This window comes from Rhinatrema bivittatum, chromosome 6 (assembly GCF_901001135.1).
Source record: "Rhinatrema bivittatum chromosome 6, aRhiBiv1.1, whole genome shotgun sequence".
Taxonomy (NCBI): Eukaryota; Metazoa; Chordata; class Amphibia; order Gymnophiona; family Rhinatrematidae; genus Rhinatrema; species Rhinatrema bivittatum.
Genome location: NC_042620.1, coordinates 173227825 through 173241703, shown reverse-complemented (window position 1 = coordinate 173241703; position 13879 = coordinate 173227825). Strand labels below are relative to the sequence as shown.

General features: G+C 42.1%; 1 protein-coding gene across 5 annotated transcripts in view; it reads left to right on the top strand.

The window, feature by feature from the left end:
- ADARB1 (adenosine deaminase RNA specific B1) overlaps nt 1-13582 on the top strand; it is a 502731-nt gene extending 489149 nt beyond the window's left edge. For all 5 annotated transcript variants that reach the window (XM_029606158.1, XM_029606159.1, XM_029606160.1 and 2 more), the window contains 2 exons: nt 5313-5491; nt 11216-13582. In XM_029606158.1, the coding sequence (XP_029462018.1) occupies nt 5313-5491; nt 11216-11392 (356 nt within the window). In that variant the 3' untranslated portion in view covers nt 11393-13582. The remainder of the gene's footprint in view (nt 1-5312; nt 5492-11215) is intronic.
- Nucleotides 13583-13879: the final 297 nt, after the last annotated feature.

Here is a 13879-nt window from a genome sequence, read left to right as displayed (position 1 = left end):
TGGTTCCTGCTCTAAATAAAGTTTATTTCCTTACATTTGAGAACAGACAGACACAAGTCAAGGCCTTAGATTTAACGATCTTAGAGACTTCAAATTTAGAGATCATTGAAAGAACCACTTTGATTTCATTTTTTTCACAATCAGATCTTAGCTTCATTATGAAAAGTTTCTTTAAAAATATTGGTGATTCTTTCATGGGTTGTGCTGTTCGGATCTTTCCTAATCTCTCTTGTGTAACTGAGGAGAGGTGAAGAGTTTTCTTAGCCCTCCTTCAAGAATTTCCTGCATTAGGGGCTAATTTTAAATTAAGATACTCTTGTAAATGGTTCATCAAATTGGATAATGAGAGCTATTTATTTTTGCTCCTGAACAGTTGCAAGCATTTGTAAATTCTAGGAAACCTCTGGTTTCTAGTCCTATAATATAATCCGTAAACTGAACATCTTTAGATTTGATCACAAATTAATATCATGTTTATAGTGATTTCCTAAACATTTTCTTCTGATTTCTCCTTTTTTTTTTTTTTTTTTTATGTCCCTCCCTCTCAATCTTTTTTCTGTCGGGACACACCTGACAGATGGTTCTCACATGCGTGGCACACTGAACACATGACCTAAATGAAAACATATACTCTGTATCTACAGGAACTGTCCTGACCCCCTAACAGTGGGTGCAGAACAGAACTAGGACATTACCCTTTCAATTTACATTGCAAAAAAGATCTTTCTTGCATCATCTCAGTAACAGCAACATAAACAGTTTTTATGTGCAATAGCCTTCCTTATGAAAAAAAACAGAAATTTATCACCAATAAATGTCCTATTGAGAAAACGCAACAAATAATATTTGCTAGTAAAATACTTCACCTCTGTCACACACATAGAATCGACCTTCACCAAGTACATACAGAAAGACCGCAGATTACAAATATGGAGACAAACTGGAATGGAGACCCAAAAAAGCCACTCTGCATGCAGTGCAAAACTGAAGAAATGGAAACAGAAATATAGCACCTAATAGACTCCCAGGATCTGCACAAACTAATGCTCAAAAAGTTATGGAACTCATTCAAACAGTAACAACCCTACCTATGAAAAGGCAACACTACAAATATTTAACCAGGCCCTAAACACCAATACACCTCCTATGAGGAAAACAGAATAAGCCAAGCTGCTATAGATCCCTACACAGAAATTACAAGCTTGAGGAATACCTTTACCTGGGTCACACATGCAGAACACAGATAGACCCTCACCAAATACAGAATAAAGTGACCATCAAGTTAATGATTTTGTTTTTCCATTGTTGCACTGCATACACTCACTCACTCACACACACTCCCTCCCTCACACACTCACTCACACACACTCACTCAGTTCTTGCTGTTTCCAGTTCAGTTTTTGTCTCCACATTTCTATTTATACATTTCTCAAGTGATATAAAATAATTCTAAAACTAGAATAATACATGTTTCAAAACAGCTGATAAATAGAATAACATCTGATCATTAAAAACTCACGAAATTATTAAAAATTTTCTAAACACCAATAAAATATTTTCAAACAGCAGACACATTACATAGTACCCAATAATTAAAATGGCAGTTAATCAAGAAAGATAAACTTTAAAAACCACCTTTACTTACCCTCTCCGGCAACTCTCCCACGCCTTTCCCTCGTAGGCCTTAGCACACACCAGAAAGAGCAATGGCTGATGAATCTCTGCTCTGACGCTCCTCTTCCTTAGGGTCCATGACTAGTCTCACACACTCACTCACACTCACACACTCTCACTCACACTCACTCACACACCAGTCATCTTTCTGTCACTCACACACAAGTCACCTCCCTGACCAATCTTTCTCTCACACACACACACACACACACACCAATGACACCCTTGACCAATCTCTTGCTTTCACACATTTTTTCTCTCTCTTACTTACACACACAGTCTCAATCATACACATTCTCTCACACACTTACACACATGCTGGCTCACTCTCTCTGTCTCACTCACTCACCCCCACCCCTAGCACACAAGGCAGCTATAGCCCAAGGCAGCCGGTATTTTGCTATTAAAGCAGTTGTGACAGGCTGGGAACTTCTATAGAAGTGACTGGCCCCCGGCACCGCAGCAGTAAGAAGGTAGCACTCAGCTGTTTGCCTGTGCTGCGATCATCAAAGCACAGAACAGTCAGCTGAGAATGTGGCCGCAAAGATTTCCTGCCATGCGGTAGTTTGGGAAATCCATCGAGTAGGCGTGATGTGCAAGTGCTGTGGGGGAGTCAGTGACTCTCTCTCTGTGGGCCTTTGGTCACATGGGTGAGTGGTCAAGAACAGAAAGGCCACAATTCTAGCTGCAGGAGCCAGGGGAAGCTCCCACAGTGCAGAGGCTGCAAGGAGGAGGGGCTGAGAATAGTGGCTGCAGGTTGTGGATCTGCAGAGCCCAGGGAAGCCAATGACGGGCTCCCCATGGTATGATGAGGCTGTGTTTTGAACTGCAGGAGCCAGTTTGCAGGTTCCCCATAGCCTGAGGGAGAGGCAGGAAGTGTTCCCGAAGGGAAGAGCTGGAGTGGACATCTGCGTGTTGAGCCACTACAGTTCACAACAACAAAATGTGTGGCATAAAATATGCCAGACAATGACAGTGTAACATCAAAGATATTATTTATTTTACATATGCACACTGAACAATGTGAACGAAATTAAATACACAGTAGACAATTTTGTGAATGCGAAGGACCCTGACACGGCTAATTTTCTCATCAAGCTACGTCAGGGGGACCGGAAATTTCTCAAATTTGTATATTGTATAAGGGGCAATATAGTTTTAGCAGCTGAGGCACTTGCTGGGAAAACAGCTTAATAGTTGAGACGTATAAAGGTATTTAGAATTTAACTCGTGGCATAAAGCTCAACGTGAGTCTTGGAACATCGCGGAAAGAAGTGCTTCAAGGCACTGGAAGGACCGGCAAGTCGCTTAGGTCAGGTGAATTCAGAAGAGTTTTCTTTAAAATTTGACATTTAAATCATTAACAGTTTGGGCACGAAGGCTGGACCCAACACGGCGGAGATTTGTTTCAAACAACCCAATGTCTCGATGGCAGAAGGTGTTTACAGTATTTAAATCTCGAAGCGGACAAAAGGTCTCCAAGCATCAAATTGCAGGAGACAAAGGCAACCCACATCTTGATCGTGATGGAACAACATTTTGTTGTTGTGATTTCTCTATGGGGCAGATTTTCAAAGGGTTACACGCGTAAAATATGCGCATAACTTCCATCCCCAGCGCGAGCCGAGCCTAAGCCCCAAGACGCGCGTAAGTCCCGGGGCTTTCCTGGGGGGGGGCGTGTTGGGGGGGCGTGTTGCAGCCGGCGCGTCATCGGGGGCCTCCGGACCAGCCCCCGGACCGGAACATGGCGCGTCGGCAGCCAGCCGGCGCGCACAGTTACGCCTGCCTCGGGCAGGTGTAACTTGTAAAATTAAGGTGGGGGGGAATTAGTTAGGGCTGGGGGGTGGGTTAGATAGGGCAAGGGAGGAGAAGGTGGGAGGGGGGGCCGGGAGGGAACGGAGGATGGCTGCACGGCTCGGTGCGCGCAGGCTGCCGATTTTGTGCAGCCTTGCGCGCGCTGATCCTGTATTTTATAACATGCGCGTGGCAGCGCACGCATGTTATAAAATCGGGAGTAGATTTGTTCGCGCCGGGTTGCGCGAACAAATCTACTCCCGCGTGCACCTTTTAAAATCTACTCCTATATGTGTGTGTTTTTCACTCCGCCCTCCTCTTGTGCTAGAGCCACTACAGCTGCCAGCCCTCCCACAAATAACTTGCCGCAGGTGTGAGTCTCTGAGCCTAGTACCGCTGCAAGAAGGAGAGAGGGAAACGGCAGAAGGCATTGGGGGCCTTACCATTTAGGCCACAATCTTGCTGATGTCAGTGATGACATCAGCGGGACCTGTAGGTCTGGAACAGGGGCCATATAAAAAAAAAAAAAAGTTAAACGCTGCAGACCTGGGGCAGCTAATCAACATATTTCCCAAAGAGCCGCGCAGCAGGAAATCCCTGCACCCACCTTCTTAGCTGACTGCTTTGCACCGCGATGATCGCAACACAGGCAAACAGCTGAGTGCTGCTTTCTTACCTCTGCGATGCCGTGGGGAGTCGAGGGAGCCTTGGAACATGATTTCTGCAGCAGCCGCATGGCCCTTTCTTCTTCCCGCGTGCCTAGTAAACATCACTTCCTCTTCCGGGCCGCAGGGGTGGGAAGAAGAAAAGGCCATGTTGCTGTGCCGGCTTTGCTAACACTGCTGCCGTTCCACTCTGGGCTTGAAAGTGCTGATAACACGGGCAGGAACAGCAGCAGTGTTCGTTGAAGAACTGTGTGCATCTTGCTGGGGTGAGGAGAGGAAGAGAAGAGCAGTGGGAGACCAGGAAGTGCGCGACACACCTGCTAGTGCTTGGCGACACACCGGTTGAGAACCGCTGCTCCATATTACCTTTTTTGTTTGTGGTCTAATTAAGACTGAATGGTTTCTTTAATAAGGTAATGGATTGGACTATTTATAATTGTTACTCTTATATTTCAGTGCAAAGTATTCTTTGTAATATAATTAAAAATACATAAACAAAACGCTTTTTAAAAAATGAAGACTTTTATTTCTTTTCTCTCTCTGACCATGGTTAATCAGACAGACCAACTTTATCAGTGGCTGGTTTGCTTTATCACAGTAATTGATTACATCAGAACAGCTATCTCTCTGGCAACCACAGACAGCAGATGGTTAACTCTATTGTTTAACTGTTCAACTATCAGGTAGTTAGCTGGCTCCCACAGAGAGATAATACATTTAACATTCTCCAATAGTTTACAGCACTTTTTTTATTTGGACTATGGTCATCATCTTAGGACTCCTATAGCAATGATTTACTTGCTGTGTGTGCTCATCCCACAAGCATAAGAGTGACTAACAAAACAAGAAGAGCTTTTTTTTTTCAGTCTTGACAGCCCTTCAAGGGGGTTGCAGGTTCCCTTAGCTGAATTGAGTGAGGACAATCATCAGTCAGTCAGTTTGCCTTGGTACATGGCCTCAAAACGTAGATTCAATTATTTCCCTAAATATCAAATTCAAATTGAAAATGGAGGAAAATATTTTATTCCAGTTGTGGGAGAATGTATCATTGATATCAAGATGTAGACCCATGAGTTGACTGGATTAGTGTTCATAGGCACAGTATCCTTAATTGACCTCTGAAACAGTGTTACAGAGAAAGCCTAAAAGGTTCTCATCTTTTCTTTTGGTTGACTTTAGGAATTAGCAATGCAGAAGCCCGCCAACCAGGGAAAGCCCCTAATTTCAGTGTAAATTGGGCAGTAGGAGACACTGGCCTTGAAATGATTAATGCTACAACAGGCAAGGATGAAATGGGTCGTGCATCTCGTCTCTGTAAGCATGCTCTGTATAGCCGCTGGATGCGCATTCACTCCAAGGTATGGTATAAAGGAAGAGATATTTTATGGAATGTAACTTTACACTTATGTTTCAGTTTTACTTAATCCAGCAGTAATTTGTATTGGGCTATTTAAACATTTCAATAATGAATTTATATGCTGCTTTTGTATTGTTTAGTCTTCATGGTGCCATAACCTACACCGGGGGTTAGCAACTCATGGAGTTGGCACCACATGCAACTCTTTACAGATCTGAATGTGACTTGCAGCTGCAGAATGTTGAGGCTCCTGGTTATCTGACTGAGAGCCAGCCTGCGCTGTTATCACTGGCTGCCGAGGAAGCAGTGGTGTCACAACAGGGGGTAGCAAGTGTCCCCCTCCAATAACATGACTTGTACTTCCTCCATCCCCCATTTGATCATCTCCTGCCGGATCCAGGGCAGCCCAAACTCCTATCCAGTCCCTTAGTGCAGTGCAGTTTGCTCTTTCAATGGCTCCCTCCTCCCCCACTACAGCCAGGATGCAGGCAGAAGAAGTGACATTTAATCTTGCATCTGCTACTCTGGGGCAAATTTTGTGTATAAGCAGCAGAAATTCTTGTAAATTTTGCAGTTCATACCACAGGCCTGGCCCCTTGCAGCAGCTTATGAGGGTGCAAAATTGAGTACCATTCTTCTTGCCAGCTATGGCAGGGGAAACAACAGATTAGATCGTAGGAAGGGGAGACTATGGTACAGGATAGAGGGGGGGGGGTGATCAGGTGATGCATAGCAAGAGAAAGATAGGATATGAGATAAAGGGAGAGATGGGAGAAAGGAAAGCCAGGCCACACTGGGGTTTGGGGAAGGACAGGACATCAGAGACAGCTGTTAGGAGATCTGGGAGGGGAGAACAAACCTGAAACTGGGGGGAGAGTGGGGACAAGAATTGGGTGAGAATGTGAATTGGGATTCAGGGATTGTATAGGAGGGAGAACAGGGACTTGGGGATGAGTGGGGGGATATGAATGGGAGATTAGGGAGACAACAGAGATTTAGTGATTGAGTGGGGGGTATGAATGGGGGGGTGTTAGATGGACTGGGGATGAGAGACTTGATGCAGAAGTGTGGAGAGGAGTGGACAGATGTAAAAAGCCTGGAGGTGTTCAGAGGCAGTGGAAAGGGATAGATGACTGTGGATAGAGTGGGGAGAGACAGTGTAGTTGGTAAGGGAGAGTGGAAATGGGGAGGAGGTAAAAGAGACGGAATTAAAAGCTGAATAGGAGTAGGTGGAAGAAGGATAGTTGGAAGCTAGGTAGGGGGGAAAGGGACAGAATAAAAGGGCTAGAGGCCAGGAAGGAACGGATGACAAAGGAAAGGGTTGCTGAGGGGATGGTAGATGAGGGCTGGGAAGGGATGAATACAGAGGGTGGAAACGGGGCATTAGGAAGTGGGTGAATGTGGAGATAAGAGGCTTGGCAAACAATAAGAGACAAGGAGACGTGTCTCATGGGAGAGCTGATGAAGAGGTAAGTATGGGAGATGGAAAGCTGTTAGATACATGAGAGGTAAAAAGGAGGAGTAAGGCCTAGAGGGGAAGGGTGAAACTTATGAGTGGATGGAGAGTGAAATGTATATAAAATTTTAATAAATGGAAGGAAGTGAAAAAGACATGAGAGAAAAATGCAAAGGAGACACTGGAAAAAGACAGGAGAAGACCAACAAGAGGAAAGCAAAAAAGAGCAACTATAATCAACCCAATTACGAAAATCAAATTTCCAGACAGCAAATGTAGAAAAAAAATTACTTTCAGTTTTAATGATTGGAATTTTCAGCTTTGGGGATGAACAATTTTTTTTTATATCTTTGTGTTCTGTTTAGTATTGGTGAGAATGTATTTCAGTTTTGCTTTCTAGAGTTATACTGCATGCAAAATCTGGCTTCTTGGATTTTTCCAATTTAGGCTTTGTCTGCATCATTATATTTCTAATTTGTGGCCCCTTATTCTGCATTAGGTTAAGTTCAGTCTCTGTTCAGCATTTGTAACAGAAGCGAGGTATTTTATTAGTGTTTAGTTTTGTGTGGAGATCTGTAGCAGTCTAACTTGTTCTGTTTTCCCAGTAGGAGGTGCATTGCTATTCTAAGGCTGTTGAAATATTTGTAGTGATGCCTTTTCATAGATAGGGTTGGCGCTGTTTTTGGTATGGTAGGTTTTCTACATAGATTCTGAGTGGGGGTGGGGGGTTACAGGAATTTCTGTTAATTCACTTTCAGGCCAATGCAATATCGGTGCACGGAAAACAGGAACTCATGATTGAGCGCCCTTTCTCCTAACGCATGCCATCGACCTCTCTAGGGCACCGAATGCAATGTACAAATGGGCTGCCGCAGTAAAAAAGAGGCGCTAGGGGAAATTGAAATGGAACTGACACAATAGTGTGAAATAAAATTGGACTTTCCCACTAGGACTGAATAATCTTGATGGCAGATGTCATCGGTGAAGAGTTGAAGACACTGGGATAGATGTTCTCTACATCTTTTGAGTGATTTTATTTTTAGTTTTTTATTGTGTGAATGGACATGTATGGGTGATTACACATGGCCCTCCCTTATTGCCAGTTACGGTTGGCAGGCACTTATTCACATCTCTTTTGGTGTGCGCTGCCTTGCATTCAACAGCGCGTGTGCTGCAGCCGATGTTGCTTTAGGTTGTGCATGCACAGGGATGGGGGGAGGAAAGTGGCGCACTGTGATGACTTGGCATGGGCTTTCAAATCTATGGTGCGAACCAAAGGCGCCATATTTGTGTCAGGAAGCAGCAATCCCACCCTCCCGCCCAATTTTCACGCATTATGGTACCGTATGGTTGCTTTGTGTTCATGTGTCACTATTTGAAACTAGGTAGTAAAATTTTGTTAGTGGCTGAATGGAGACTGTACTTTTGTCACAAATCATTCTTATGATTCAATTGTATGTTGCAGCTGAGGTATCATTGGGGATGGGGAGTGGGGTACCCTAGGGGAAGTGGAATCTTAGACCTGAGCATTAGAGGCTCATGCTATATTAGGTCCTTTCGGGGACAGTAGTTGGGGTTACCGTTTGGACGCAGCAGAGGTCCCCCTTGCTTGGAAACGCAGTGAGGGGCCGGGTGTATGGTTGCTATCTTGCTTGTGTGTGGTGGATGGCAGAAAAGGGCAATCTGATGGTTGCCACATGAGAAGTCAGCAGTTCGGGTGTAGCAAGTAGCATTCAATGTCTATTTAATAAAGCTGTGGCCTTTATACCCACACACTTTATATGTCTGTGTTTATTTATATTACGTTTGTTGGGCATGTGGGGATGGGGTTGGGGGGGGGGGGCGATGACATCCCTGCTGCCAATGTTGATTTTAATTATTTATAGACATTTGATATTCCTCCTTTTTCCATAAGTGCCCTCAAGGTGAATTACAAAACACATTTTAACCAACAGTTACAGTGTATTGGTTGAAAGTCATTGAATTTTAAGGAAAGTGGGTCAAGAGATAGTAGGATTTAAATCCTGGAGTACTTTCGTTATGACTGACTCTAATTTAGGCTATGTCTAGCTTAAGCCCCCAATATATCTAAAACTGTTTTTATGACATCAGGTTATAAGTCATATATTGAAGTTTGTTATATAACATACCCTTTCTTCCTCTTTGCTATAAAAGGTAATACTAAGAAAGTGCTATGTCCTTTACCAGTTGCCTGTTTATTTCCCCATTTGATTTTTAGGCACATTTCATCAGTGCAGAGTGCTCCTTGCTGTCACTGAGTCTATCACTCTGTCTGTCCAACTGCGCACATTTCTCAAAGGCTCTCTCCATAAATGGATTTGGCAGAAATTTGGTAGGACAGTCACTTACTGAGGTTCCAGCACTCATGTCAAATTTCAGTCAGATCCATCCAGGGAGAAGGCTCAGGATAGATGTGCTGGGAAAGCAAGTCATAACTGAATTTACAGGTGCAGGCACTTAAACCTAAGACTACCAAACGCACCAGCTTTGTGTAAACTGGAAGCATATGTTCTCCAACTTGTCTGTATCGCCCTTTAAATATCTAAAGAAGGTTTATCTCTTCCTCTTATTGTTTGGGTCTTTGCTTGTCTATCTATCTTCCCTTATTCCTTTGTTTTTCCTGATAATTCTACCTGTTCTCTTCTGCCTGTGCTGTTTGTATTCTCTGAATGCTTATCTAGTTGTTCTTGCCATCTCTGCTAACTCCTTAGATAAACATATTGGAATCTCTCTCTTTTTCTTTTTCTTAACCTGCTTTACAAAGATTGATTGCCTTTTCATGTCTCCCTTTTACTTATCCACTCTGCACTTTTGAACTCTTGGATTTCTGATAGGGTCTCCTCAATACCATCAATCTTCTTCTTGCAGTCAGTTCTTTTAAAGTCAATAACCATAGTTTTAGTAAGGTTCACTTAAATTCTGAGTGAAATATACACATTCCCTTACTATGAGATCAATAACACTCCCCATTGTCAGACCCAAATCCAATGTCGCCTCCCTTTGATTGGTCTCTTCAACTAGTGGGCCAAAGAATACAGGTCACCCAGCACTTCTCCACTTCTAGCTGTTGCTTTAGGAGGCAGACATCAATCCATATCCAAGAGTTCGAAGTCCTATACAGGCAGGGCCTTTCCTTTATGTGCCATCTTAATGATGTCCTTCATGACTCAATCATCTCTTTTCCCTGGACTGCAGTTATACAGGTTACTTGTATGTACATAAAAAATCTTTTTAGGATTTTCCAGGGCAACCCACAATTCCTCAGTGGTTACCATTGTATTTGGAATATAAAGAATTATTCTTCCCCCCCCCCCCCCATTCTTTTTTTTTTATACCCTGGAATGGATTCATCACGCCAAAACGTGGTCATTGCAATCAATGTCCATGTCTGCCTTTGCCAGTGATTTTGTTGACGAGGCATTTACACTCATGATTCTGCAAGCTGTTGCTCTGCCACCATCTTTCCTTATTTTTGCTTGTTATCTTCTTTTTCCTTTTCATGATTTCATCAGCTGTCCCTCCTTTCCTTTTGATTTCTGTGCACTGTATTTTATGGCATGGATAATTTCTCACTTTTATTCCTCCAGAGATTACGTGGTTACCTCAACTGCTTTACTTTGGGGGGAGGGCAGTTAGTGTCTTCCACTATGCTTAATTTCAACATCAGTCTAAGTAAAACCTGAAATGATGACGAAGGACTGGTTGTACCATTCCTGAACAGATGGAAGCTATCCCTTCTATACAGAGCCTTATCCTCCCAGGTGCATTCCCAGTTACCAGAATACCTCCAAACCACCTTCCCTATGACATGCTTTCAAATGTGACTTGACTTTCTTTGTAAGAACAGTTCCTTTTACTTCTTTTTCATACAGATAGGTAGTGCATCTGCCTATTCAAGACCCCTCCCTATCTTCATGAACTGCTTTTGAATCATTACTAGCTCATCATTAACCAAGCCTAGATTCACAGTGATATCCCTCCCATTCACCACCCTTTTGCATTTCTCTAGCTATCCTCTGGATTATTTGCCCAACCCTGCAAGCTGAGGCACCTGGAAGGCAAATAACTTCCCTTTCTAAATTCCTTACTATGGGAGTGATTGATAAATCTTGGGACCTACTGACTGTTTCATATCAGTAATGATAATTTTAAAGCTGTTGTAATAACTTCGTTTTGCCAGCAGTTTTATGCTTTTGGACTAAATTATATTTTGAGTAGCCATTCTTTTTTTGTTTTCTTTATGTACAGCTTTCCAACAGCCTGCGTTCAAAAGTCAGCAAGCCTAACTTATACCATGAGTGGAAGCAGGCAGCAACGGAATACCAGTCGGCAAAAGAATGTTTGTTCAGAGCATTCCTGAAGGCTGGGCTTGGGGCCTGGGTGAAGAAACCAACAGAGCAGGATCAGTTCTCATTCACGGTGTGACACGTGGAACTGCACATCTGAACTTTTGGAAGAGTAAAGGATGGGGGTCACAGAAATCGCGTTGTCCGGCATCAGCTTCTGGCATGCCCAGAACCATTCAGCTTTTTATTATTTTTATCAGTTTTGAAAATTTGCAGGAATCCCAGTCACATGAAACATATGATTGCTTTCATGGATTTTTGTTTTGTTTTGTTTTTTTGCTCTGTAGGCATACATTGTGTTGAAAGTTTAATACTGCTTAGAGATCAGTAACCTTTCTGTAGGTTTTATTTTCTTGTTCAAAACGCAAAGCAACGTTTGGTGTACTTAGATGTGAAGTCTGTGGTGTCAACCATTAACATTTCCACAACTTTCCTGGAAATCCAGCAAGGGACTCTATGGTGTGTAACCTGGTTTTGAGGCAGTGGGGTGTAGTGGTTTATACTGTACAAGAATGTTACTGTAAAATGCTGCCAGATTGACTATTAGATACCTCTGTCTTTACAAAAAATATGAAGGCAAGTAAGTGCACAAGGAATGTTATAAATAACTGCAATAGGTTTTACACTGTATTTTTAGAATGTGGTTTTGAACCTTTTCTACAGCTAAGTTGCAAAGCAACATTTTTTTCCTCTGCTGTTTGGTTAGCTTGTGTATCATTTGTGGAGTGTCATTCAGAGCAAGACCACACAGCCAGAGAGGATTTTGGACAGCGAGTTTCTTACCCCCAGATCATTTTAAAACTAGCTGCTGAGAACTCGTCTTTTTAATGTATGTATTTATTAGTCTGTAATCTGTTTTTAACATACAGCTTTTTGTTCTGTTTGTACTGCCTGTTTTAACCTTTCCTTTTACAAACGTTGTCAGGCCATTATTTTTTTTTACCATTGTTAACTGGAAACAAAAAAAAAAGAAGTATTCGTAAAATAAGCAATTTTAGACTAGCGTAGATATTGTTGAGCTATAGATGATCTGTGTATCCCAGACATTCATTCAAGATGATGTATCCCATTACTGTGGATATAGTATTTGTGAGAAACATTCAGCAAAACTATCTGAATTACAGGATAAGGGATTGTAATATTTGATTTTTGGCTTTACTGCCCTCTTCCCTTTAATTTCTTATTTTTAAAGTTCTTGTAAGAGGCCCAGTCTACTATCTTAAGGCTTATCAGGACAGCGTTCCCATTCACATGCAATATCCTGCTTAGAAGTATATTTTATATACATTGATGAAAACAAAAATATGCCAGCTTCACATACGTCTAGAGACGGATTTCAGGTTACAGTATTTAACCACAGTGCTGATCATGAAGAGCTGTCTCTTTCTGGTGTATGTGTTAAAATCATAGACAAATTGTTGATGATTTCTGTATATATGTGTGCTTAGAATTGATGCCAATCACCTATTTATCCACAGTGTTCATGTTCTGTCTGTATCGTTGATAAATTGTAGTAGAAATAGGTGTCGACTGAACTTGTCAGAATATTTTGTGGCAAGATTACCAATTATATAGCATGACTTAATGTGAACAGAAGTCATTGTTCTACTCTTGTAAGCATCCGTGAAATAGACAGATCAATAGCAACCTTGAAATAGCTGGTTTTGCGCATCATAAATTTAAACTGTAAAATTATGAAATTTTCTGATTTGGCTGCTGTAAACATCTGATAAAATGTGTATGCAGTAAGCAGATTTATTATTTAAAATTTTTGTGTGGTATTGGCCAACATCAGCTACCAGGGAAGAGTGTTGTGCACCAGACTGGGTCCAACCCACTAATTCCTGTTTGGAGATGACCTTGATTTATTTAATTTGTGTGTGGTGTGTCTTTGAACAATATACACAGTTAATGCAGCAATAAATAAGTTGCAGGCATCAAAGTCACTAACCATTTTTTTTAAGTTGCATAGAAGTGAACATTGTTTCTTGTAGACACTTTTTTCACTGATGGTGAAAGGAGAAGCCAGTTAGGAATCTTCATACAGACTTTTTTCAATAATAGGGGTAGCTTTAGACTGTAATTTGAATATTGTGGCACATACAGGTTATCTTGCCCATTGAGTGGAAGCCAGAATGATTCTCACTTCAGGTGTAATACTTGGAGTACCATGGCATGTCATGCGGTGTAAAAAAAAAAAAAAAAAAAGAGAAACTCACCACTTGCATGCCATATTGCATTCTTCATGCTGCAGGAGAAATAGTGTTCCGGATGCCATATCTTCTACCCAAATGCTTATGAGCACCACAAAAAAAAACACCTGTGATTTTTGTTCTTCCCCTCTATTTTATTTGAATTGGATGTAAGCTCACTCATATAGACAATTTTCAAAGAGATTTAGCTACCTAAGTACTAACTAGTTAGATTGCCCCCTCCATACCAGAGTGGCTACAGATGTGCAGAGGCTTTCAAAATATGCATACCTTTTGTCAGTTTAAAAAGAGGCATTTCTGGGGGCAGCGTGTTTTGGTCGGTGGAGTAACCTGTGCCATGTACATTTGAATTT